The 23,776-nt window shown below is 37.3% G+C and overlaps 2 protein-coding genes across 2 annotated transcripts; one reads left to right on the top strand and one right to left on the bottom strand.

Annotated features, from left to right (window-relative positions):
• Positions 1 to 6,994: 6,994 nt before the first annotated feature.
• LOC118745197 lies at positions 6,995 to 8,419 on the top strand. The gene is made up of 2 exons (XM_036478718.1): positions 6,995 to 7,305; positions 8,157 to 8,419. The coding sequence occupies exons 1-2, from the start codon at positions 7,182 to 7,184 to the stop codon at positions 8,396 to 8,398; spliced, it is 366 nt and encodes a 121-aa protein (XP_036334611.1). The 5' UTR covers positions 6,995 to 7,181; the 3' UTR covers positions 8,399 to 8,419.
• Positions 8,420 to 8,455: 36 nt separating this feature from the next.
• LOC118745196 (integumentary mucin C.1-like) lies at positions 8,456 to 12,440 on the bottom strand. The gene is made up of 2 exons (XM_036478717.1): positions 11,919 to 12,440; positions 8,456 to 8,847 (listed from the first exon to the last, which is right to left on the bottom strand). The coding sequence occupies exons 1-2, from the start codon at positions 12,181 to 12,183 to the stop codon at positions 8,540 to 8,542; spliced, it is 573 nt and encodes a 190-aa protein (XP_036334610.1). The 5' UTR covers positions 12,184 to 12,440; the 3' UTR covers positions 8,456 to 8,539.
• Between the last annotated feature and the right edge of the window lie 11,336 nt (positions 12,441 to 23,776).

A 23,776-nucleotide genomic window follows, 5' to 3' on the forward strand; every position in this document is an offset into this window, starting at 1 on the left:
GCCAGTGCAGCATTGGAGATCGCAGATGTCCGCAGAGCTCAAGGGAGAAGTATTTGTAGTGTGAAATCAAAACCCATTAAGATCAGACTTGAATCTGCCTTTACTGAAACCAACCAAGCATAGCTGTCGTTTTCTCTGTACACGGAGATAACTTACTACGAATTGGACTTCTTTCTTGAAAGCCGCGTCATTAGTGGAGGAGATGTATAGAACAGCCTCTGTAGGAAAGATAGTAGACGTCTAATATCTAGGCGACACCCTAACAGTCGAAGGATTTTTTCCGACTTTGCTGAATATCCAGAAAAAGCAAAGCAAATAATATGCCTCATGGCATACTTCAACAGGTCTATGAAAGGATTCTTCGGAAGACACATGAACTTCTAAAGCGACAGATATCTCAAAACAAAAATTTATCAATTTCACGAAGATGAAGAATAGAGGAAATATGGAGTCTTTCCTTGCCGCTTTTTACGCCCATAATTAAATGAAAATAATTGAGTTCATTCAGTTTTTTTTTTAACTGGTAGCGGTTTGATGATTTTTCATAATTGCTCGCATTATTGCGCCATTTATATAAAGGAAATGACAAATTAAAAACCATTCAAGCGCAAACAATAAAAAACTATTCAAGAACAAATCAAGCTATGGCAAAAGTTTCGAACTAACAAGGATTTTTTCTTTCTATTTATTCGTGCCCGCAATACGTCCTCAAACAAGAAATTTACTCAACAACGAAAAAAAAAATGTTTGCAGCCGTCAGTGCCAAATGCTGCCATTTGCTGGGTAAGACAAATAGAAAAATAGCAAAATAGAATATTTGCGTCAGCCAACATTTGCAATATGTCCGCCTGCATCCTTCTTCGTTTCCAACTACTTTTGGCAAACCGCAAGAGTTAATCAAGAGTACTACGAAAGCAAAACAGTAAAAATTCAACGATTTACCTAAACAATTCCCATGTTGCATGCTGTGTGCGGAGTGTTGCATTCCTATACCGTAGAAGGGATGAGAAACAAAAGCGTCAATGCCACAAAAGCGCTGATATATTTACTCATTCATACATGTAGTTCACTTGTAGACCGCATACATACATCGCTTAAGCGTTTGCAGCTTTCCTCACGGCCCTTTTCTCCACGCCACTGCTTCACTTTTATCCTTTGCCTATTTGTCGAATACACCTCAGCTCTCGCTTCGCTTCCGTTTTTCAATTGTTTCTTCTAGCGCTTATTGAAATTTTATGCATGCAATTGTTATCGTATTTAGCGTTGTACTTGTTGTTGTTCCCGCTGTTTACCATCTTATTATTGTTGCTGCACTTTTGTTTATTAATTTTCATAAAAGCAAAATGTTTTCTTTGCCGTCTTTGGTAAATAGTTATTTCCTGTTTTTCTTTCTATTTTTCTTAAAGTATTTTGTTTTTGTTTTTCCTCTTCTTGGCTACTGATTTCGCATTCAAATGTTTACCTTTACTCAGCAAATGAACCGCCTTTCCGCCATTGTAATAGTTCTCCCTATTTTTTTTTTGACGCTCACTTTTCCGCCTCGCTTCGTTTTCTTCATCTCAGACAAGGCTTTCATTTTAAGATTTGTGCCATTGTTCTCTCCCGCTGATTGCAGTTGGCTTAATCAGACAAATATTGGCAAGCAATTTTCATATCAGCAATCGGAAATGTAGCGCACTTCCATAACATAGACAGACAATATACATTGATAAATAGAAGCAATAGAGATAAGTTTTACAATCATCTGAACCAACATCATCTGAACAGTCATTGCCAGTTACAAGTTTCGATTCTTTCGCAATTCCGTAATTCAGAATATTTCTTAGAATAAAATGAGATAGGAAATTGTTTGCCAATCAGCAGGCCATTAATGGCAAACATAGTTTTAATTATTAAGCTGAAAATACAATCCTGAATTATTATATCTCTCTTCCGACCTCAAAATAACACCATATTTTAAGACTTGTATAACTTTTGGTCTTTAAGAACCCCACCATAAGCAGGAACTGCGGCTTTGTAAGATAAGTATCGCTGGGTGCTCACAACAAAGTTACGCAAGCCGATGATGTCCACTCCTGATTGCTCCTCGGGACTGTTTATGAAATGCCACCTCGTCTTCCAGAAATATTCGGTAATAGGGATGCTCGAGAGCTGGCGCTTAGTAAGCTGTAGAAGCTTCCTTGTCCGACCGCGGTCAACAACCGGCCAGAAGGACCTTGCAACTTTGCAAGTCGGGGTTTTCGCCCAGCACTCGCTGAGCCGACTGTGAGCCCATATGGTCAGAAGTAGGCCGCATGTTGCAAACGGGTTCCCTTCCTAGCAAATTCATCAGCCTTGGAATTTCCAATGATATCACTGTAACCTAGGACCCAAATAAGCTTGATTTAGAAGTATTCCGAGGTGGGTGAGAGAGAAGTCAGACATTCCCCGATCAGTTTTGATCGTCCCATTAGCGATCCCAGTGCGCCAATTACCGCCTGGCTATTGGTGCCTAGCCTACCGGCTGCCTTTTTTTTTAGCGGCCACCTCGGTCTGAAAGATGCTGCAGTCTGAACATAAGATCTACTGAGAGTTCCTGACAGTAGACACCTCCTCCAACTTTCCCGTCCAGCTTCGATCCGTCCGTTAAGATGTTTATTGGACCTCTACTCCAGATACTACCATTCTCTCATTCGTCCCTTGGACGGATGTCTGTAGAGAAAAATCATCCGGCAGGGAGTCGAAGCTTTCGAGAATTGTCGAGTGCTTGTGCGCTGGGATGATAAAGAACCCAGAGCTTTTGAGCCTAATGACTGAGCGAACCGCCGCTATTTTGCCCGCAATATCGACAGGTGCGACATTGAGCATATCATTTGGCGCTGGAGTAGGAGTGGTTAGGATCGCTCCGCTGATGCCAACGACGGCTGCCCTTGGGACGCGCTCCAGCTATCTAACAAGAGTAGTATTTTCCAGTGAGTTCTAAGAGATAATGACCCCATATAACATGATTGGCTTGATAATGATTTCGTAGTGCCAGTACATCATTTTTTGGAATGATGCCTCATCTCTTCTCCATGGAATTTTCGCAGCATGATAATATTTGGCTTCCATGATAACTTTCCACCCCAGGCTCACGCTCAAGAACTTGCACCTGTCGGAGAGTGCCCTAGAACTTTCCTCTGGCGATGAGTGCTGACGGCGAGTTGCCCTTTTCGTCCCTATAGTATCCCAAGGGTACGGAGTTCCTGGCGAGGATTAACCTAAATCGAGACGATTCATTACAACCTTCTACGGTTTCGCAGCAATTTTTCCATGGCTCACTTTTGTCCTTTCTAATCTCAGACTTATAGATACTCAGTCTGACCTTCTAGAGTTGCCAGTCGCAGTGTTGTCCACGCTTCCTGGCTTTGTTGAAAAGGCGCCTGCTCGACACCCTGCGTTTCAAGAGTTCCTGGTATATTGGTGTTGGTTAATTTTTCCAACATGATGGTTTACTTAAATTATTAAAATCAGGAAGTCTAAAATTTACATTGATGGAGAGCTTATGGCAGAAGAAACGACCACAAACACTTCCATTAAGCTTTGACCTATCTGTAAAAAGTTCTTCCACCTCTACCTCCAGGCAACTTGCCAGCCTAATCATCCTGAGGGAATGTGTGCAGAGAAAAAGCTCAATTTCAGAACCCCACTGATCCGTGTATGCAGAGTTAAAATTTACAGGAAATTACTTTGGTCGAGAGATCGCATCTTTTAGCAATGACTTATTTGACGATGCCTGCCTTACTTTTATCTATGCTGGATGTTGGTTGAGTTTCCACGACTGCTTTCTATCTACAGTCAGGCCTAAGTACTTGACCATGTCAGAAAGCTTGCAGGCGAACATCTCCAAGTGAGGGAAGTGTTGTGTTAAGGATCCAGTACCTCTTAGTCAATAAGAGCAGATCTGTCTTTCGAGGATGGACGGGTAATGGTTTAGTAATTGCTCCCTTGTCATGAGTAGTTTTAGTATTTTGTCCATCCGCTGTTCTTATAAAACTATTTAAATGAACTTAACTTTATTCGGATTCGGTTCAAATTTAAGTGAGCATTTTTTTAGCCAACCAAGCATTTAGAGATTTAGATTTGAATGTATGCCAATCTTTTATTTTTCCTCCTATGAGCGGGAAAAAATCAAAAAGATCACTGACCTTCCCACATGCTCCGTACATTGACCATCATTTGCAAAATGTAAACAAACGTAGAGACCACACAAACCGCCGAAAATCGTTTGCGCTTCTACTCTCGAGTGCTTCATGTTTACTTACCGATCAGTTCCAAGAAAAAAGTCTTCATGAGCAGATGCCTTTTAAGCCCACGCGAAAACTCTAGCCTTCTAGAAACCACAAATAGGCGTAAGTAGACAAATGTATGTAAATGTTTAGGACTGTCCGTATGTATGCAGTTATATGTACGTAATAATTTTGAATAGTCTTGTACTCTACATATGTACATACATATGTAAGTGCATGTGAACTTGAGTTGCATTTTGGTGCCAAAGCCCCCATCTTCACCTCTCATGTGGCTGAATACCATTAGCTAAACGTTCTCGTCGCCTCAAGTGCGTTGTGAAGTGCTTCGGTAGCATTCCACTTCAAATGGCACTTAACCGATCGCCAGCAAGTGGCAGCAAATGGCCAATAATCGTACTCAATAATAACATAATTCAATTTTTGGTTGAGCGTTGAAGTAAAGTGGCGTTAGAGTAGAGTGTATATGGTTCTCTGTAGGCATAAAATCTATAAATATGTTAATGATTTAACCAAATGCTGACAGTTATAAATAAAAGCAAATTGCAGACAGAAAAACTTCGCGCTTGAAATAATATAAAATATTTTTAAGAAAATTTGTTAATGACAAGGCGAAAAAGTGCTACGGACTCAATACTTATGATTGAAATAATTTGAAAACTTTTGAAAAAATATCGACGCTTTATTACTAATCCAAAGATGCCTGTTAACTCCATTTTTCTCTGCATCTCTCTTGTACTGCTTCTCATCATCGGCTGTGACGCCTACCTGATAGATCAGTCCGGTGAAGTTGTAGAAGCCTACAATGACGTAACAACAACCGTAAGCCCTGAAGCGTTGGCAACAAAGGCGGAGTCGAACTTCGTGGAAACTTCGTTATCAGATGCATTTATAAAGCCATACAATATTTTGGAAACTAAACCATTGCCCCTTTGCCCGGAAGGCTTTGTTTTGGCGAATAAGCGTTGCCACAAAAGGGTGAGGGGAAAAGTGTGATGAGGGGAAACGAGTAGGAGAGAGCGAGAGAGAGTGTGGACTACATATTTATAGCTCAAACTGGTTAAGAAAAACTGTGATTATAATTAATAGACTAATTTATCAAAAAAAAAGTTTTAAACTTATTATTCAGAAATAAATAGTAAAGCTTTATTTTTATTTAAAAAAAATGTACAAACGTAAGTGCTAATTATTTAGAATGAAAATAAAGAATTGAATGTGGAAAATCTTTTTTGTTCAATTTATATTTGGAAAAAATTTTAATTTAAAAAGTTGCCTAACATACATTTTTTTTTAAATATTTTTAATATGAAAAATTAAGTATCATATTAAATTTCTCTATTTTTTAGCATAATAATATTATTAAAAAAGCTAAGGATTAAAAAAAAAATAAATGTTTTTATTAAAAATAAATTTAAGTTCAGTTATACATTAAATAAATTGAAGTAAAAAATTGAAAGCAAGCAAAAGAATTGAAAACCTTAAAAAATAGTAAGATTTGTTAAAATTTTACAATTATTATTTATAAAAGAAGCCACAAGTTTTCTGCAAGACAAAACAAGAATACAATTTTAGTTTGTTTTTTTAAAGATTTTTATTATTAAAGATGAATAAATTTCTTATAGAAAGAAAATTGAAATTTTTTATTTTATTAAATTTTTGAGATAAAAATTTATTTTTGGGAAGTGGGTTTTCTTTAACAAGCCCACTTTTATATTCTCTTAATTAGTGTTTGTTTTTAAAAAGTTTCATTCTGAAAAGTAAAAAAAAAGTTATTCAACTAAAAAAAAAAAATAGTTTTAAAAAATTAAAACTTCCTTTAGGTACGATTGACTCGTTATGATTTAAATAAATATCAAAAAAATAAATCGATAAAAAAAAATGTTATCCTTTTTCAGAATTTAGTTTTTTTCTGGAAACTTTTCTTGCAAGATATTTAATAAAAAATATTAATTATATGTCAACAAAAAAAAACAAATTATTTTTTTTAAATTTATCAATTAAAAAATGCATAAAAAATTAACTATAGGTAATCATTTAATTCCACAATTTTATTTCGCTTTAGGCCGTTGAGGAGATGTGATGATCTCCGAAATAGCTATCACTTCTACCATTTTTATAAATTATTCTTTTTTTTCCACAATAGTTTAAATGTTAAATTTTTTCTAAATTCAGTTTTTTTGAATTTTTTCTAAAAAATTTTCACTATTGATCATTATTTTAAGTAAATTTTCACAAATATGATAGTAAATTTATAAAAAAAAAGGTTTCTAAGAAATTTTTTGGTTTCTGAAAAAAACGAGTTTGCTATTAAAAATAATCAGGGTATTCATATAAACGCGTAAATGCCTCGTAGCTGTGTAAGCCTCGTAAATAAACGTAAATACAAAATTTAACAATTTTACGAGGTTTGGAAATGAGGCTTTTACGTGTTTAGATGAATTGCCGTAATATTTTTAACAAAAATGTCAATATTTACCGCAAAGATGATATTAAAAAACACAAAAAAAACTCTCCCACTTCCCTGCTCACCTCATATTTTCCTATCATTCTTGCTTCGCATTGGCATACAAAATTATCATCTTAAATCAACAAATGTCTCAACTCGGTTTTTTTCGCAAAACCGCACAATTACTGATAGTGTTTCGGGTAGAAGCCACGGCATCACGCCCAGTATGTTGTAATTATAACTGAGGTCTGCCGTTGCTCAATCAGTTCACAAATAGCCGCAAGCGAAGGTGGTCAACCGCTCCACTGAAAAGTATTCGGTCTCGAATCTTGGAAGAAGCAATTGATCAAAACAAAACTCAGAAATAAATACACGCGTACAGACAACATATAAAACACAAGGAAAACCCCAACAGTTTACATAAAAAATTATATATGTTCATACTTATATAGCATACAGTATTTTAAGAAATGTTTGCATTGAAATTACGAGTATCGTCAAATAAAACAGCAGCGTTGTTGTTTTTATTTAAGGTGATGCTGCTGATAGCGCAACATCAGCCGGTTGCTGCTGCCCCCAGTGCAGTGGAAAGTGGTAAGATGTGAAAAAAATATATTGAAAACTGTGCTATTTAAAAAGTGGAGCACCTTAAGAGAAAGTGAATCCTCAGTATTATTATCCTTCATAGCTGAGAGAGTGTGGATCAGTTGTGGATTGCAACTGGACCATGTCCTCTCACTGAACTGTTGTAGCTATGTCACCTTAAGGAGTATTCCCGACCGTCTACGGTTCACCTTAAGCTAGAAATGTGTTGCTGAGCTGAGCTGCAGTCCACCTAGATATACAAGGGTAGTCTATAGTTTTTTCGTCAAAAATAGCTTGTCTCTTCTGACTACAAAACCAAATGATGCCTAAACCTTTACTTTACTTCACTGTGTAACTTTTTATAAGAAGTCTTTTAAAACAAAATTAAAATGCAATACTTTCATGTACCTACATTAGGGTGGTCCTTAAAAAAAATCAGATGAACGATTTTTTCAGTCTCACCCCCTCAATCGCTGATACCAAGTTCACAGATATCACATATAAATTTTGGTCCCGATTGGAGACGGTTAAGGCGTGTCGCAAAGAGGTCAAAGGCCAAATGCCTCTAGAACTTAAAATATTAAAAATATTGTTTTCATTTAATGCCCAAAATCGATACTACTAAAGGCGAAGATATCACATATAAGTTTTGGACCCGATTGGGTTCGGTTAAGACGTCTTCATAGGGTAATTTGAACTTTGACCCCTCTGCGACTCGCCTTAGCCGACTTCAATCGGGACCAAAATTTGTATGTGATATCTTCGACTATAGTAGCATCGGCGTAGGTGTTGGATTTAAGAACCACCCTAATGTACATAGTTATCATAATGTAATTAAAAAAATATATGTGTTTTTTCAGCCACCGAAAATTATATCTCCAGGCGTATAGCAGACATCTTCAATTTGAGCGAATCAAATTGGCCAACTGAAAGAGTATTGCAAGAAAAATTTAATGAAATTGCCCAACACATTATTGCCGATGAGAAGATAACGAATGCTACAGCGGTGAAATTGGAAAGTCGTTTTAATTTGCTGGATACGCTCGCATATTGTGGCGAAGGCTATGTGTATGTGTTGAGACGTTGCAGAAAACTGGTGTAGCAACTAGAAGGAGATTGTGTATCATTGGCAACATAGTTTTAAGAATTTTACCTTATAATAGAAATTGCTCATTCTTTAATAATAATAAAAAATAGGGTTAATACAATATAGAGAAAATAATGAATTAGTTTTATTTCCGCTTTAAGCCGATTTGTGGCAACGCTGATTCACCACTACGTGCCCCTCGGGACAGTGTGGCGCTAAGTTCAAGATACCCAAGCGATCGTCGACAGATGAGGGCGTTACATTATCTGTTGAATTGCCTGGTGCGGAAACTGTACTCGTGGTACTGCTGGTTGTAGTCTCTATGACGGTTGTTTCTTGGGTGGCTTCAACGTTGCTGACTGTTTTATTTGTCACCCCTTTCGGTGGTGGTGTAACTTTCAAGCCATAAATATCGAATTTGCTCTCCTCCTCTGAGTCATTGGTTGAAGGAAAGACAATTTTTACTAAAATGAGAAGCAAGAAAAAAAATTGCCATTTACTGATTGTTAAAAACATGGAAAATTAAAAATTTAACAATATTTGCGTTGCTTAAGAATATGAATTACAATTTTTATTAATAAACAAATTTTTGCTTAAATAATATTTGGCCACTTTCACTGCAAATTAGAAATTTAAAAAGCCTTAAAAAAGTTTTAAGCGCATGTCTCGAAATATAATAGGTTTTATGATGTCGATGGATAAACAGTACACATTTTTTTAATGAAGAGTGATGCACCCTAATGTACATTTTTAGCAGAAAATGGTTTAAAAGTTAGTTATGATTTGAAAATTGGACTTATAAAAATAAAATAAATATTGTACTTAAGCTGAGAAAACATTTCTCCTGGAAAAATAATTTAAAATTTGCAAACATTTTTTACTTCTATGTATGTACATTAGTACATATGTTTTAGAGATTTACATACAAAATACATATGTATTTCAATTCAAGGGTTTGTATTTTAATGAATGCAAAACTTAAGATTTTACTTACATAAAAAAGAAAGCTTAATTTTTTCAAATTTATTTGATGTTTTTACGGTTTTGTTTAAAATATGCTTCCCGTATTGTGTGTGTGTGTGAATGCATGTATGGTACATATGCAGGTATATTAAGTGGTGACAGGTAATAAGATCAACGAAAATAAGGTGAATTGACATTATTACCTTTTTAAAAGCGAAGTAAAATCCATTGACATTATTGCTCTTTCAAACATTAAATTTGCTTAGCTTCGCGGCGGCCCGCGTACCCCCCGCGCGACTGGCGCGCACACCAATCACGCTACGCCGCGGCCCCCCCTTCCCCGTCTCCCGCCGTGCAGTAACGCAGGTAGATTTATTTTTTGTAAACATTGAAATAAAATTTTTCTATATTTTAAACATCGAGGGCTTATATTCAATAATACCCTCTATCTGCAGACTTTTCACAAAGATGAGTTTCTGATATAAAAATCCACCTAAGCTTTAACTGTCATCGGTGATATTAATGCTACCTTATATAACGACAGGTAATAAGTCCCAGATGGTTTCTAAAATCACAAATTAGTGCATTGTGCAGATTGCAGATAGAGGGTATTAATGAATTCAAGCCCTCGATATTTCACATTTTTATATTTGTAAGTTATTGGAAGCAGGGATGCCAACTTGGCTCAAACCGTGCCATCTGTCCCTATTTTACTTCAAATGGCACTTAACTTTTCAATTTGGCACAAAGTGCCAAAATCGCACTTTTGTAAAAATAACATTTCAATACATTTTTGTGAAATCCCTTGCGTGCACTTCTTTTTCTCAACTAAAATTTTCTAATTTATAAAGACTATTCAACTGGTTTATCTTATTTTATCATTGTACTTTTGTTTTGAAAATGTGGCTTTATTTTATTGCAAAATGTGAATAATTAAAAGGAATTACACCTTTTTTGGCACTTTTATTTTTCTATTTGGCACATTTTGGCCCTTTTTTATCCTCAATATGGCACCTCATAACTAAGGATAGTTGGCAGCCCTGATTGGAAGATTTCTGCTGTGTTTTGGGGCAACAACTTGTCTGCAGTAAAAAAGCATATAATTTGTGTTTCAAAAGTGCGTGAAAACCAATCAATTCACTTATATGATCTCGGTTCCGATATTAAATAATCAATAATTGTTTATACCCGCATTTTGGCACATTGGCTTGAGTGTGCCATCTAATAAATAGTGTCGTCGTTCGCCTTGCTTTTAAATGATGTCCCAAATTGCTGGCGGAGACATGAATACAGTGTAAGAAAATTCCTTTTCTATAATTGTTTCCTTATAGAAAGGTTGGTTTCTTTTCCACCTTAGACATTCCGAATTCATTCAAAATATGCTAATTTAAAACACAGAATTCTTTGAGTGTTCCTCCGGAGTTTTAGGACATGGACTGTTTGTTCAATTTATTAGTGTTCGCTTTATTTTTGTTTAAACAAAACATGTTTTGCAAGTTATGGATCATTTCCACAGTCTTTCTTCAAATATTTCTCGTATTCCAGCTGTGCTTTGCGTTTAGTTTTTCCCATCGTGTTTTTACATATTCGTAATTTAAATTTTTTTAATAAAATCAATTGGTGGTAGTTCATGATTGTGTGTGGATTAATATTACCACACTGAGGATTTGGCAATAACCTTTGTCATCTATTAAAAAACAACACTTACGGGGCAATGTTTATTGTAAAAACAACACTTTTTTCTATGAATCGACATACTTTAAGCATTGTTGACGCTATTTCCATTTGAATGAGGAAATAGCGTCAATGACTTTATTTCCAAGTTTTTGTTGACTTTATTTCGCTTTTGAAAAGGTAATAATGCCAATTGACTTTTTTTCGCACCAGGGTGGGAAATAAAGTCAATTGACCTTATTTCCGTTGATCTTGTTACCTGTCACCATATTAAGTATTTGAGCCATTTTATAGTAGTTCCTCAAAATGTCAAAAATATGCATGATTTTTAAATTTTAGAAATGTTTAATTTTTAAAAATTTCCGCGTAGAAGTTCAATTTTGCTCATTTTATATAAAACATAATTCTAAAACTTGAGAAATTCTTACATGTACATTTGTATACTAAAAATTACTTAAAATTTCAGTATGAATTTTTAAACTTTAAAAATTTTAAATTTATAAAAAAGTCAAGCACTTGTTCCTCATGCATATAGAAAAAAAAGATTAATATAAGTCCATAAGATAATATTATAACATTTAAAATTAGTTTTCTAATATGTAGAAATAATTAAGATTTTAAGTTCTTTGTGCGAAAACTATCTTGAAAACCTTAAATTTATTGCAAAGCATTGAAAATAAAAAAAATGCTTAATGGAAATATTTTTAAATTAAAATATGAAAATTTTATCAAGTATTTTAGTTGAGTAAAAGTAACTAAAAAAAATTGGGCGCTTGAAAAAATTAAAAAAAATGCTTTAAAAAGTTGAAATTGTTTGAAAAATTTCGTAATTTTTCAATGGGAAAAAATTGCTTAGTAATTTTCAAAACTTTTCTGACCACTTCCGCTGCATAATTACCACTTTTTGCGTAATCTTCCATTTTTTGCTGACTCGGCGTGCAGTCCATCACCGGCAGCTTACTTTTTTGTGTAGTCGTCGTTGTTGGTGTCGTCGGCGATGACGTTGGCGTCGTCGTTTCATCTACCGCCACCGCAGTAGTAGTCTCTTCGACCGCTGGCAGCGTAAATGCAGCGCTTTGACTGTACACTGTTGCAAACAGCAACAATAACAATGTTGTTAATTTAATCGACGACAGCATCATTATACTACTGGCGAGAGACATACAAACATAAGTGATTTTTTCTTAAATTGATTTTTCTTGTTTGTTTGATTGCTATTTAGTAAATATGAAATCGGTTTGTTTGCTTCTGTTTATTTTATTTTTTTCGTTTTTTCTTGCTTTTTGAAATTTTTTATTTTGTTTTGTTCGCTGTTTGCCTTTCTCTCCACCTTCTCACTTTATTCTTTAACTCTTTTAATCGTTGACTCCTCGTATCTTCTGCCGTGAAACGCGCATCGCCGTGCTATCGCATCCACTGCCACTTTCTAACTGAACTGCGCGTTTCGAAGTACATTAAGTTTGCACGCCAAGCTTTGAAATCAATCTCTAATCGACATCATATTTAATGTTTTCATTTATTTATTTTTAGTTTATAGCAGGTATGTACTTACTTAGAAAGAATAGTGATGAATAATGGCTGCAAAATAAAGAGAATTTAGTAACTGAAAATAGGTGAAAAAAAAATTGTATAGCCGCACTGCAGATGAGCAATAGTTTGGTATAAATATAAATGAAATTGTAAATGCAGTTAATTATAGACTGATGACACTAATATTTTTACGTGGTAAAGTACGCCACCTCCGGTAATGGAAATGCGGTGACATGGGTTCTGTCGTTCTTAGAATAAGACTTTTCGGAAGACCACCAAGACCAGACCCCTTGTAGAAAAGTGCAAACCGGCGGAAAGTTGATGTTAGTATCACTAGCGCTGCTAAGGGCTTAAACACTATAAAGAGGACTAGGCAGGAAGGCATGAGCTCCTCCAAGAACAGCTGCTCGACTTTTGCGACTGAGCTCTGAGCTAGTTGTGCAATAACAGCAGTGCAAATTGTTTGAAGTCAGAGCCGTTACAGCTCCACTGATAAAAATTAGGTAGCTCTTTTCGTCAGGGCTCAGAGCGTCTAGCTAGCAGAGCCGAGTATTATCGCTAACTTAGTTTTTACCCAAACAGACGATATGGTGTTGGAACCGGAAAGGCATGAGCAAATACATAGATCCTCAGCCTATATTTATCCACAGCTCTTGTTAGTTGTTTGTCTTCCACGACCATAATTAAGGTAGTCAAGAAGCACTTTACCCAGCCAATGCTAGAAATGGGACATCCTGACTTCTATATCATTCTACAAAACAGACATACATAACTACTTCTGGGTCTGTACAGTGTCTATATTTTATTGTTTTTATTCCTCTATGTAGGATGATAGTGGATAACCTTTCTGATGCCGTGAATCTTGGTGTCACCAAAGGTGATTTAATCTTGTTCCTTGCGTCGAGGAACGGTTATTGCCCTTTATAAGAAGAACTTCTCCGGGTAGGGGGAATATAACTTTTAGTTACGTTGTGCTCAATTTCACCACGGAGCGGAAGTAGTTTGGTCTAAACCTGGACTCCAAGTTTCTGTGGAAAGCTCCAGCTGATATAACCACTTCAGAGCTAAGCAGGCATTAATGTAGGTTCAGCGGGGTAGTCTTGGACGTATAATCCAAAGATACTGAGAAAACTGTATGCTACGTTAATACAAGCAATACGGACTGATACCTTGAGTTTTGAGAATGGATTACGGAAATAATCCGTACATGTCCGAATGCACCACCGGTGGCAATTCTCAAGCTTGAGCCACTATATATGACCATAGAACTTCGCATCACAAGGCTTTGTTCAAGAAAAAGTAAACTTCGAGTGCTCCTACTAGTCCCTTTCTCCAGAGATATAGGTCTGCAGGAAATCAGCCCGGAGGTCTTCATTATGAAGGCCTTATAATTAACCTCTATAAAGAGAATCTGGGGACATTCTTACAGGGCTCTGCAGGCTAAAAAGTATTCTTTAGTATTCGACTAAATGATCTCTTCCGCTAAAGAGACGAAATTGCTCCCAATCCTTGAGCTTGAGGTCGTCTTAAAAAAAAAAAGAGAAGAGCCTGGATTCATTGTGGACAAAATATATGTATGTGGTCTTGTGAAGAGTAGAGGACAAAACAGATCAGTTATGCCGAAGTGGATTACCTCGTTTTCGCCCCTATATATCCAGTCAACTTGGACTTGGCTTCATTTAGTGAGCATGCAATTGAGGGGATCCTAGCGAGACTAGACTGGCATACGAGACAAACTCCGGACCTCATTTATCTGACTAATAAAAAAATTAGTGGTTAGTGGATAATCTATGACAAGGATACGTAGAAGCAGTGCTCCGACGGTTTTGTATCAGCTGCCGCAAGTAAAATCGATCGTCTTAGTTGCGACAAAAAACTGCAGGTAAGGGTGCACCAGGAGAGGCAGTAATGAGAAGCGGCTTGAGCGAACACAATAACGTAAGCGAGCAGTATCTAGGGGATGCCGCAAGTGGACTTGCAGAATTCGACGAGCCGGTTGGAGGAACCTGAGGTAGTATACCCAGCACATATGTCCGAAAGCCGAGAAATCGAGAAGCCATTTTCTGGTTGCTCATCTAAGCGGGACTGGAACGGTCCGTGGTAGAATGTGAAGGGTTCCTTCTTGAGTGAAGAACTACATATTGATTCGTTATTTAATCAGACGAATCCCTCCGGAAATGGTCTTCCCATGCAACCTCCTTACATGCAGGGTACAATTATTAAACTGAATTTAACAATAAACTCGCAATACTGAAGCGGTTTTATATACATTTATAATGCACTTGAATTTGCTGTTATGCTAAAAAAATTCAGAAAAATTCTATCCTTTTTTTACTTGTTACTTTTCTGATGTCTTTTGTTTTACTTTTTCCATGAGTTATTTTTTTTTAGTTGAATTTCATTGCTCAACTGCTTGTTAGTGACATAGATATTGCTAGTATTACATGAGTAGTTGCTCTCTTGGGATGCCATAGTTAATATGCTTAAGCATGCTTAAGTAGAAATTCTAATTAACTACCCACAGCGAGCAAATACATACATACAGGAGGCGGCATTTTGTCATAAATGTCAAACATACTAATGTTACAGTTAGTGCAAGGAGTGTACTTAACTTTATACATCAAACTATGGATTGTGCTTAAAAGAAAACGCCAAACCAAACGCAACAATTAGTTCTGAAGCAAACTGCGAAGTGGCAAGTTCTCGGCGAAAAAGCTAGGGATTGAAGGACTAAAAATCTAAATAAAAAATCTACATACAAATACAAGCAAAGAAATTCTATAATTTAGAAGTGCAGGAAAGAAATAATCCTAAATTTTTATTATAATTAGCAAAGAAAATCCTAAGAAAGAGTCTAAGACCTCATCAACACCGAAGGTCTTCCCAACTATTACAACAAATACTACCTTGTCCAATAGCTCAGCGGTTCATTTTTCCTATCCACTCAACAAAATGCCTGCGCGCAGCATAAACTCAAGCAGTAAGAAAAGCAACTACAACATCTGTGAAAACAACAAAAAACTTCCTAAACGCCCGCTGTGGATTAAGCACCTTCGCTGGCTTACCTTTATCATATTAGTGATATTGCTGGTGCATGGATATGCTTGCACCAATGGACGCATCTTTGCTGGCGGACGTTGCCGCAATCCAGCTTAAAATATTAAAAATGAAAACTAGTTTATTTTTTATTCTAACTATTTATTATAAATACACAGGTGCTAGTGCTTTGTGACCTGTGTTAATAAATTTACTTGCAATTTTCCAAAAAAAAAAATTATTATTTTTTTAATAATTAAACGGCTTATCATAACGGCCGAAAGAAACGAGTGGTATATACATACATCTACATATGTATCAAACGTTGTAAAGCCTCTGCTATGTAGCTTCGTCCTTTAAGTGCGTAAATTCTCCAAATCTTGCAGTAGATTTGGTTGTTGTTATTGTTGTGATTGAAACGTGCCATTTCGTTCGGATGGGACCAGAGGGAGACGGGTGTTAGTTGAGTTGGGTAGAGGCGCCTTGAGAAGGGTTAGTACTGCGAGGGAATCTTCATATACTAGACACTCATTGGATAACTCTGGCTTGCGTCTGGAGTCTGCTGATTCAGGATTTATGGCGGCAATCAGAGGACGATAGCAAGTGAAGGTGGTAACAGTCTCCCTATGAATTTTATTCCCAGTCTGTATAGTCCCAGATACACCAACCGGTGTATGTATCGTTGAATCTCGTTCGGTGGAAATATCTCGAGGTGTGCGTTGTTCGAGTGCTCACCACTGTAGTACTCTACTTGGTGCTGCATTGAGTCGATTTGGAGTATGTCGCTCATTGGTGACTGTAATGTGCAATGAATACAACCAAATTTTTTTCGCTTAGGTATCTTCACTTCTTATAAGTAAGAGCTTATTCAGTTAAGGTGTTTCCTCGCCAGCAAGCTTTTGAGTTCAAAAACTTCTTCTTTGCGACGGTTTGCTAATAATGCTAATTGTTAACCTCGTTAACTTTTTCTAACCTCCCATCCTTGGTGGCTAATTTCAATTCAAATGAGTTCTGGCTCAAAGTGCGTGGTATTTTAGGCAGGGTGGTTTTGGGTGTTAAACTACGTGTCAGTCAGTGGCGGACCCACGGGGGGTGTTTTAACAACCAAAACCGCCCCCGCTTTTCTTTTTTAGAATATCAGTGACTTTGGTCTAAGTCATTTAACTGCAGTGCTCTCGGGCTAGTTATACTAGGCGATAGGCACTCATCGGTAGCTTGAAGAAAAAATGGTGGTACCTCCCTCCTTTTCCGCTCAACATTTATCTCGCCAAATTCCCCCCTCGTAGCCAGGAGTTTTCGATCGTCTCAAACGTCGATGGCAACTCTATTATGACTACTGTACATAACATTTGTGAGCTCCTTTCACTGGTAAACAGCTACATCAATGGTCTTATGTGCTTCTTCCTGACAGGTAATCTCTGTTGATCCCCTGGAAGAAGGAAGTGAAACTTGAAATGAACGTAGATTTCGATAAGGCTAAAAATTCCGACCGTAAACTCCGCCCGTTACCATCGAAATGCTCTTCTTGGCGCGGAAATAAAATTCGCAGCAGCAACTAAGTTCTCAATCACTTTCCGGCAGCATCTAGGGAAAAAGAAAGTAGCAAACTATGCCGCTCCAGTGTGGACCGTGCGCATCATTGGTACCCAATGGCCTAACCTTCAACATGAGCTCTGCACGCCGCCTCTGCGTCGCTTCTCGTGTCATCGTTTCACCACCTACAAGACGAAGCCGAACTACTTCCGGTGAAGTTTCCCTTGTCTAAATACTTCATGTGTGTTTGCCATATCCGCCACCTCACATTTAACTAGATGGTTAAAGAAATATATATCTATAAGCAGTCACCTCATCCACCTGGATGTTGACATTATCCAAAATATCTGCGACCCAATGAACCAGGAAGCATACCTAGCAGGTGTAAACAATCTGCATTGCGAAGTGGCTACCTCTAAAATAACTACCCGCATTTGCAACTTAGCGCTAAGATGGCGGTCCTCTACTTTCCCATTGTGGACAACGAAATTGGACGCCGCGAGAGACTATCAACACTAACACTATGGCGGCTGACTAGTTATTTAACTGGTATTACACTGACGTAACTTCTCACGACTTCATAAATTTCCAGTCGCTATCGTAACTTAAAACTAAATTTGTTCGCTTTACTTCAGGACCCGATACTAAGATATCTGGAATTATATATAATACAGCAACCTTCTTCATCTGCCATTGGCACTGTGGCAGTTTTTTCTTTAAATGGTGATGCAGACGCTAATTGGTATGTTTAATGCTTTGTGCCAATGTATAGGTAGCCCAAATGTAAAAAAAAATATAATTTCCCTGAGAGAATACAGAAGATGAACTAGATGAGTAGCTTAACACACTGGCAGTAAACTAATCGCCCCTAGATATTTAGTGCGGTCCATTCAATTTTAATGCATCTTCTTCAAATACGCTGTTTTGCTACTCTTTACCTACACTCTTCACCTCCACAACTGCACACACTCAGGTCTTTCCAATCTAAGTTTTAGATAAATATCTGAGTAGAATATTTCTACTTTGCTCGGTCTTTGCTCACTGACCCTTAGGGCAATATGTTTCCACTATCACCGTATGCGCCGCTAAATATGCTACGAAAACGTGTAGTATAGTGTTGCATGTGACCTTGTTGTTGTAGCTACTGTCACTGTTGTTGATATCGTGTCATAGCCTGCCTAGCCTTACCTTGCTTTATGATATCAGCCTTCACCTCTCATCCTCTTACTTTTCATTGCTACTCTCCACATATCACTTTTGGTGCTGCTGTCCTCACATGTTGTACGAATGTTTCATGTTGCTGCTTGTACCTTGCAGTTGAATGAGTTAATTAAGCGCCTCACGGCGAGACATAATTCCACGTCATTTATCAGTGGCAAAATGACAGTATCTATTCGGCAGTTATGTGTTCGGCGCTAACACTTGCACGTCTAAATAGCTAGGTGGATAGGTGGGTAGATAAATATGTCGGAAAGGACATATAAATTTATACATGTACTTATGTATGTGCAATAGAATCATACGACTAAAGTGTCTTAAAATTTTATTTGCACAAGAAAGTAAACATATTTAGTACTATATATGTATATACCTCAATCTCAAGTTTTATCACCTCGAAAGAAGTTGACTCCCAGAACCGGGCTTCCACACGAGGCATGAAAGTTACGCTGGATAGCTGCCTTTCAGTTAGCTTTCCTGATGCTTTTTAACCGACTTTTTTTAATGTATGTTACCGCATAACTTTGGACCACGACAACCGATTTCGATAATTCGTTTTCTATACTAATCTGGTTAAGATCCGATCAGTCGATCATGAGATATATATATATATATTTTTCTTTTTATATGAGAGTTTAAGTCGGTTTTTTTTTGCTAAAAATTACTTGTACTTCAATGCTGTCAACAATTAATCCTGTGATTCTTCGATTCGATTTTCATAGAGCATACCATTCAGGCTCGATAAGTTTTGTAACGTCCTGAGCTGACATTAATTACCACTGCAATTATCCATCCGATTTTCATAAGACATAGACACCTAGCTCCATTTTTAATTTTTTCCATTTTTGAGAGCTGTTACTAGCACTTCGTCCACCAATCGTTAGCATTTTGTGACGTCTGATTTGCCATACATCTCTATATTTTTATTTATAACCGTCTCCTTTGCCTACAGAATGCCTTTTTGTACCGACGCAAAGCCTTTCGTTTTTCTCGCTAATCGATGAGTTTCTTTTGAGAATCAGCTCCCACAAAGTCCTTGATTTTTTACAGAGCTTCAAGCTGGCCCTGGCACCGTCCAAACCTAGGGCCGGAGAATTGTATAGACACTAGAAATTGCACATCGACTTCTGGATTCAGGTGAAGATCTCGAATTTGCATTTTCGATGTGACCTTTTGTTGCGAAGAAAAGCTTGAGGAAAACTTTCCAGACTGGCATCGACAAAAGGAGAAGTTAGAAGGAGAAATGCAAATCTGGATAGTGTTTCTCAGCGTTTGGCTGCGGTGTGCATCGAACTATTTTGCCAACTATCTCGGCCACGAGCGAAAGCCAAGCCAGTTTGGTGGAACACTGAGCTCGGGTAACTTTGGTCGAAGTCACGAAAACTTTTCCACCTGATAAGCTTTGGATACCACAATTGTGGCATGAATGCTGCGCAAGATACTAACTAGGTCGGACGTGACTCCGGGTTGTGTTTTAAGGGCAGACGGCTCTTGGACGAACTCTAGCCAAGAGTTTTGAGAGATTCTAATGCAAACTTACTTTCTTAGCCTAAGGGAAGCTAACAAATGTAAACCAACCAACTTATGACTCGCGATTATACTGTCTGAAATACATAGAGAGTTGATTTAGAATTTGGATTTAGCACCACCGGTAGCAAATGGTTCTGTAAGTATATACAACTAAAATGATGGTTATAACATGGAGCAAGGAACCTGTGACGGTCTCTATTCGAAACGTATGTGGATCAGTTCGTCTTTTCGTCTGCTAAACGACTGCATCTATTACCGAGCCGAAACTTATGTTGTAAAGAAGGCAACGTGCTTTCTTCTAAATAACACCGTTCCAGCCAAATACCACTTCTTCGCAGATAACCAGGTTATTTTGAGGGCAATAGGATGCAAAGTAGTGTAAACGGGGATTGTACAGAATTCCATGCCGCACTGACATCACTGGGTCATCTTGCCGTCACTACTTGTTCGGTTCTCGGAAATAACTAATACAGCTGATGAGGTAGCCAGGTCTCAAGATCATTATAACCATGGTTAAATAGGAAGCTCAACAGATCTGCAGAAAGACCATCGTAATCATAGCACACCATGCTAATGCTACTTTGGAGGTGGTTCTGTTTTGTTGGGGAGTGCCGCGCTACCATTTTTGGGCTGTTCCTCAGTTGGTTAGAAATGCCGGACAAGGATTTATCATCTACGGGTCATTTAGGTACGGATTGAGCGTATTTATCCGAGATATCAAACACTATTTTAAGTTCTTTTTCCAATTTAACTGATTCCACCTGACTTAATAACCAATCAATTCACTTTCAAACCCTTAAAAAGAGTTTGAATATTTCTAGGTGCACTTTGCTTGAATGCAGTTCCATCCTCTATAGCCAGACATGCCAAACTGAGTGACTAGCTCATTTTTCACATTGCCTGCTCTAGCTTGCTTAAGGAAGTATATGTAAGCCACGAAAAGATCAACTACAGGCAAGAGGACTCTGATGGCGGTAAAGCACCTTTTGTGCGTTGCTGCCTTTGGGAGACAAATGGAATTTTGCATTTAATTTAGTTGCATAAAGCAAGAAACGTGCGTGACACGCAGCCAAAAGAAAACGCATACATGCACGTACTCGGCTGGCTGGCTATGCGAATTTGGCATGTTGACTTAAAAAAAAAGTGGACTTCATAGTATAAGGGTCCGTGAAGAAGCATTTAGAATGGGTATGGGTGGGTGTCTGCTTTGAGCAAATACTTGCGATTATATGAAATATGCATATATATTAGGGTGGAGCAAACAAAAAATTAATTTTTCGATTTCGAAATTCTAGTAGTGAGAAAAAGTGGCGTAACGGTTTCCCATTGAACTGTGTTCGCCCTAAGAGCCTTAAAGTTTCGAAAAAGTTTCACAAGTCATGTTTTTTATACTTTTTTAAATGATTTTCTAGAATAATTTTAGGTATGCAGTTTTGTAGTACACTAAAGTACTTACATTTGTTCGAAATTTTTTTTTATGGGAAAAAAATGCGTAACACCGTCAGCAAAACAGTTGCCGAAAATAAATCAAAATATAGTAAAATTTAATGGGATACAAGACTGCATATTGAAAATCTTTTAAAAAATTATAAAATAACGCTAAATTGAAGATTTTTCGAAAAATCTTTCTAGAAAATCTTAAAAAAATTACCACAATTTGAGAGATTTGTCGTAAAATCCTTGTCGAAAATCCAAAAAAACAACATAATTTGAAAGATTTTTTGAGCGTAAATATTATCCAATCGCTCCACCGTAATGTATGTGTGCATAAGTTTGTGGGTACACGCCACTTGTTCGTGAGCTAGTGCGACACGCACGCGTACGTGACTTGAGTGTACCGAACAACACAGAGGACGACAACAACATTTACTTATGGCAAGTGCTCGTAAACGCAACAGCGGCAAAAGCAGCAACCTTCAACTTCTTGCTGGAAATTCGAAGGCGTAATGCATTTTGCGTAGAATTTCCATTTGTACGCCTGTCAGACTGCACGGAATTAAATTTATTTCTTTATTTGGGTGTAAATACTAGCTAGTTGTGGAATACTTTCTTAGCCACTTTTTGCTTATTTTTTTTTAAGTAAAAACCATTTCTGATTGCTTTAAGAAAAGTCAATGGCTGTTGCTCTCCAATTTTCTTTCAATGTATTTTGCGCTTACAATCTTCTTTAGCTTTTTTAAATTTTTAGTCCTTGTTATTTTGATTTATTTTATTTTTCTTCATAGCCGCATACCAAAATTTTCTTATAATCTTGCGTTCCTTCGTCCATTGCTAATCTTGAACTGTCTTCTCCGTTCCCACTTAAATACTAACTTTAATCCACTCAACATTATTTGCTTACTTTAATACCCAAGTCGCTCTTCGCTAAAATCCTCTCAAGCAACTTAATGCGCTCGAAAGCTTGTTGCAGGTCACTTAAGTGCAACTTAAGTGCACCTTAAGTGTAGCTTATTAGTCGCCAGCGCTAGCAGGTGGCGTAATTCATCACGTTTAAGTGCAGCGGTAACTTCTACTTATTACTCGTGTTCTCCATTCTTCTTCATCTCAGAGTTGAAGTTTAACCCCAGCGCATGCACATTTTACACGAATTACGATATCGTGACAGTTGACCATGCAGCCACCAAGTTTGCGAAAAGCATTACCATTGTGTTTTTTTTGTGTTTTCTATGTTTTGGTGCCTTCATGCATAATAAAAATGATGTCGAATAAACAAAAGACAGCCAGAATCTACTAAGTACTCACGTAAACTCATAATTCGCCAGTTGACTTTTATCTTTTGATTAGGTAACTTGTTCAACTAAATAATGAGAGTTGCACTTGGTTGTAGTTTTTGTTGAAAAGAAATGGTTTAAAAGTATTTATGTTTTTGTTTATTTTTCACATTTGTGAAATACATTCACGAGGGACTTAGCAATATTTAAACTTGGTGCATATCCTTTTTCCATTTATTTTCTAAATCGTTTAAGTCATCTAAATAAGAACTAACTGCAGCCAATCCAGCATATTCGGTTGAAGCATTCACTTACTCGGCCTAGCATGAGGTGCGGTGGGACGTCTTTCGGCTCGCTTTATACACTTCTACATACAATTTTTGACTCTACGTAATGTGTTTGTGCGCAGGACTTCGGACCCAAACTGATCCACCCTTTTGACTCAACCCAGCTTGAGCTGCTGCTGAAAGTGGGACGTCTGTCGGCTCGCTAAAATATAAACCTGTACATACAAATATTTACCCGAATGAGACCCGCGCTTTTGATGAAAGCTTTAGGGACACGATTTGATGGTTTACACCTGCAATTCCCAGCTCCTTAATGTTGAATGGACCCCTGCCCGGCCAGTCGATGTCTTTGTGAGAGCAAAGGCAGACAATACCACTACGTAAGGATGCGATCAACGTGCCAAGGTAATAAGGCAATAAGATCTTGCGACGTCTATTACTGCTGAAATGCGCTACTGGGTCGCCGTGAAACTGGCAAAAATATTGGTGATTTTCATAAAAAGCTAGTGTTGCCGTGACAACTGAAGCTTGTGATCTTTTTGTAGATAATCTAAATTTAAAATGTTCTTAGATTGCTTAAACACTTGTTTGATTAATAGATATATGTAGACAATACTTTTAGAGTAAAATATAAGCATCATGAGCATCCCCTAAATTTATACTTAGAAACGTAAAGTTTGGTACCTAAGCGAAAAGAGTTTTGCAACGAAAGAATATTTTAGCCGCAGCGACCATATGGCCTGTCCCTTCCGTGGGTCTAGGTCTAGGTTAGATTTTAGATTAGAGCGGAAAGCCCAATCCCGTTGTGATACCACCGGCGGTAGCCATTTGCTTCTTTCCCTCCCTTAATAGTATAACCCTCGACTGTGTTTTATATAACACGGAAAATTGAGTAAACGGTAAAGGTTTGA

This window comes from Rhagoletis pomonella, unplaced genomic scaffold (genome assembly GCF_013731165.1).
Source record: "Rhagoletis pomonella isolate Grant_MI unplaced genomic scaffold, Rhpom_1.0 Rhpom_scaffold_00008, whole genome shotgun sequence".
NCBI lineage: Eukaryota > Metazoa > Arthropoda > Insecta > Diptera > Tephritidae > Rhagoletis > Rhagoletis pomonella.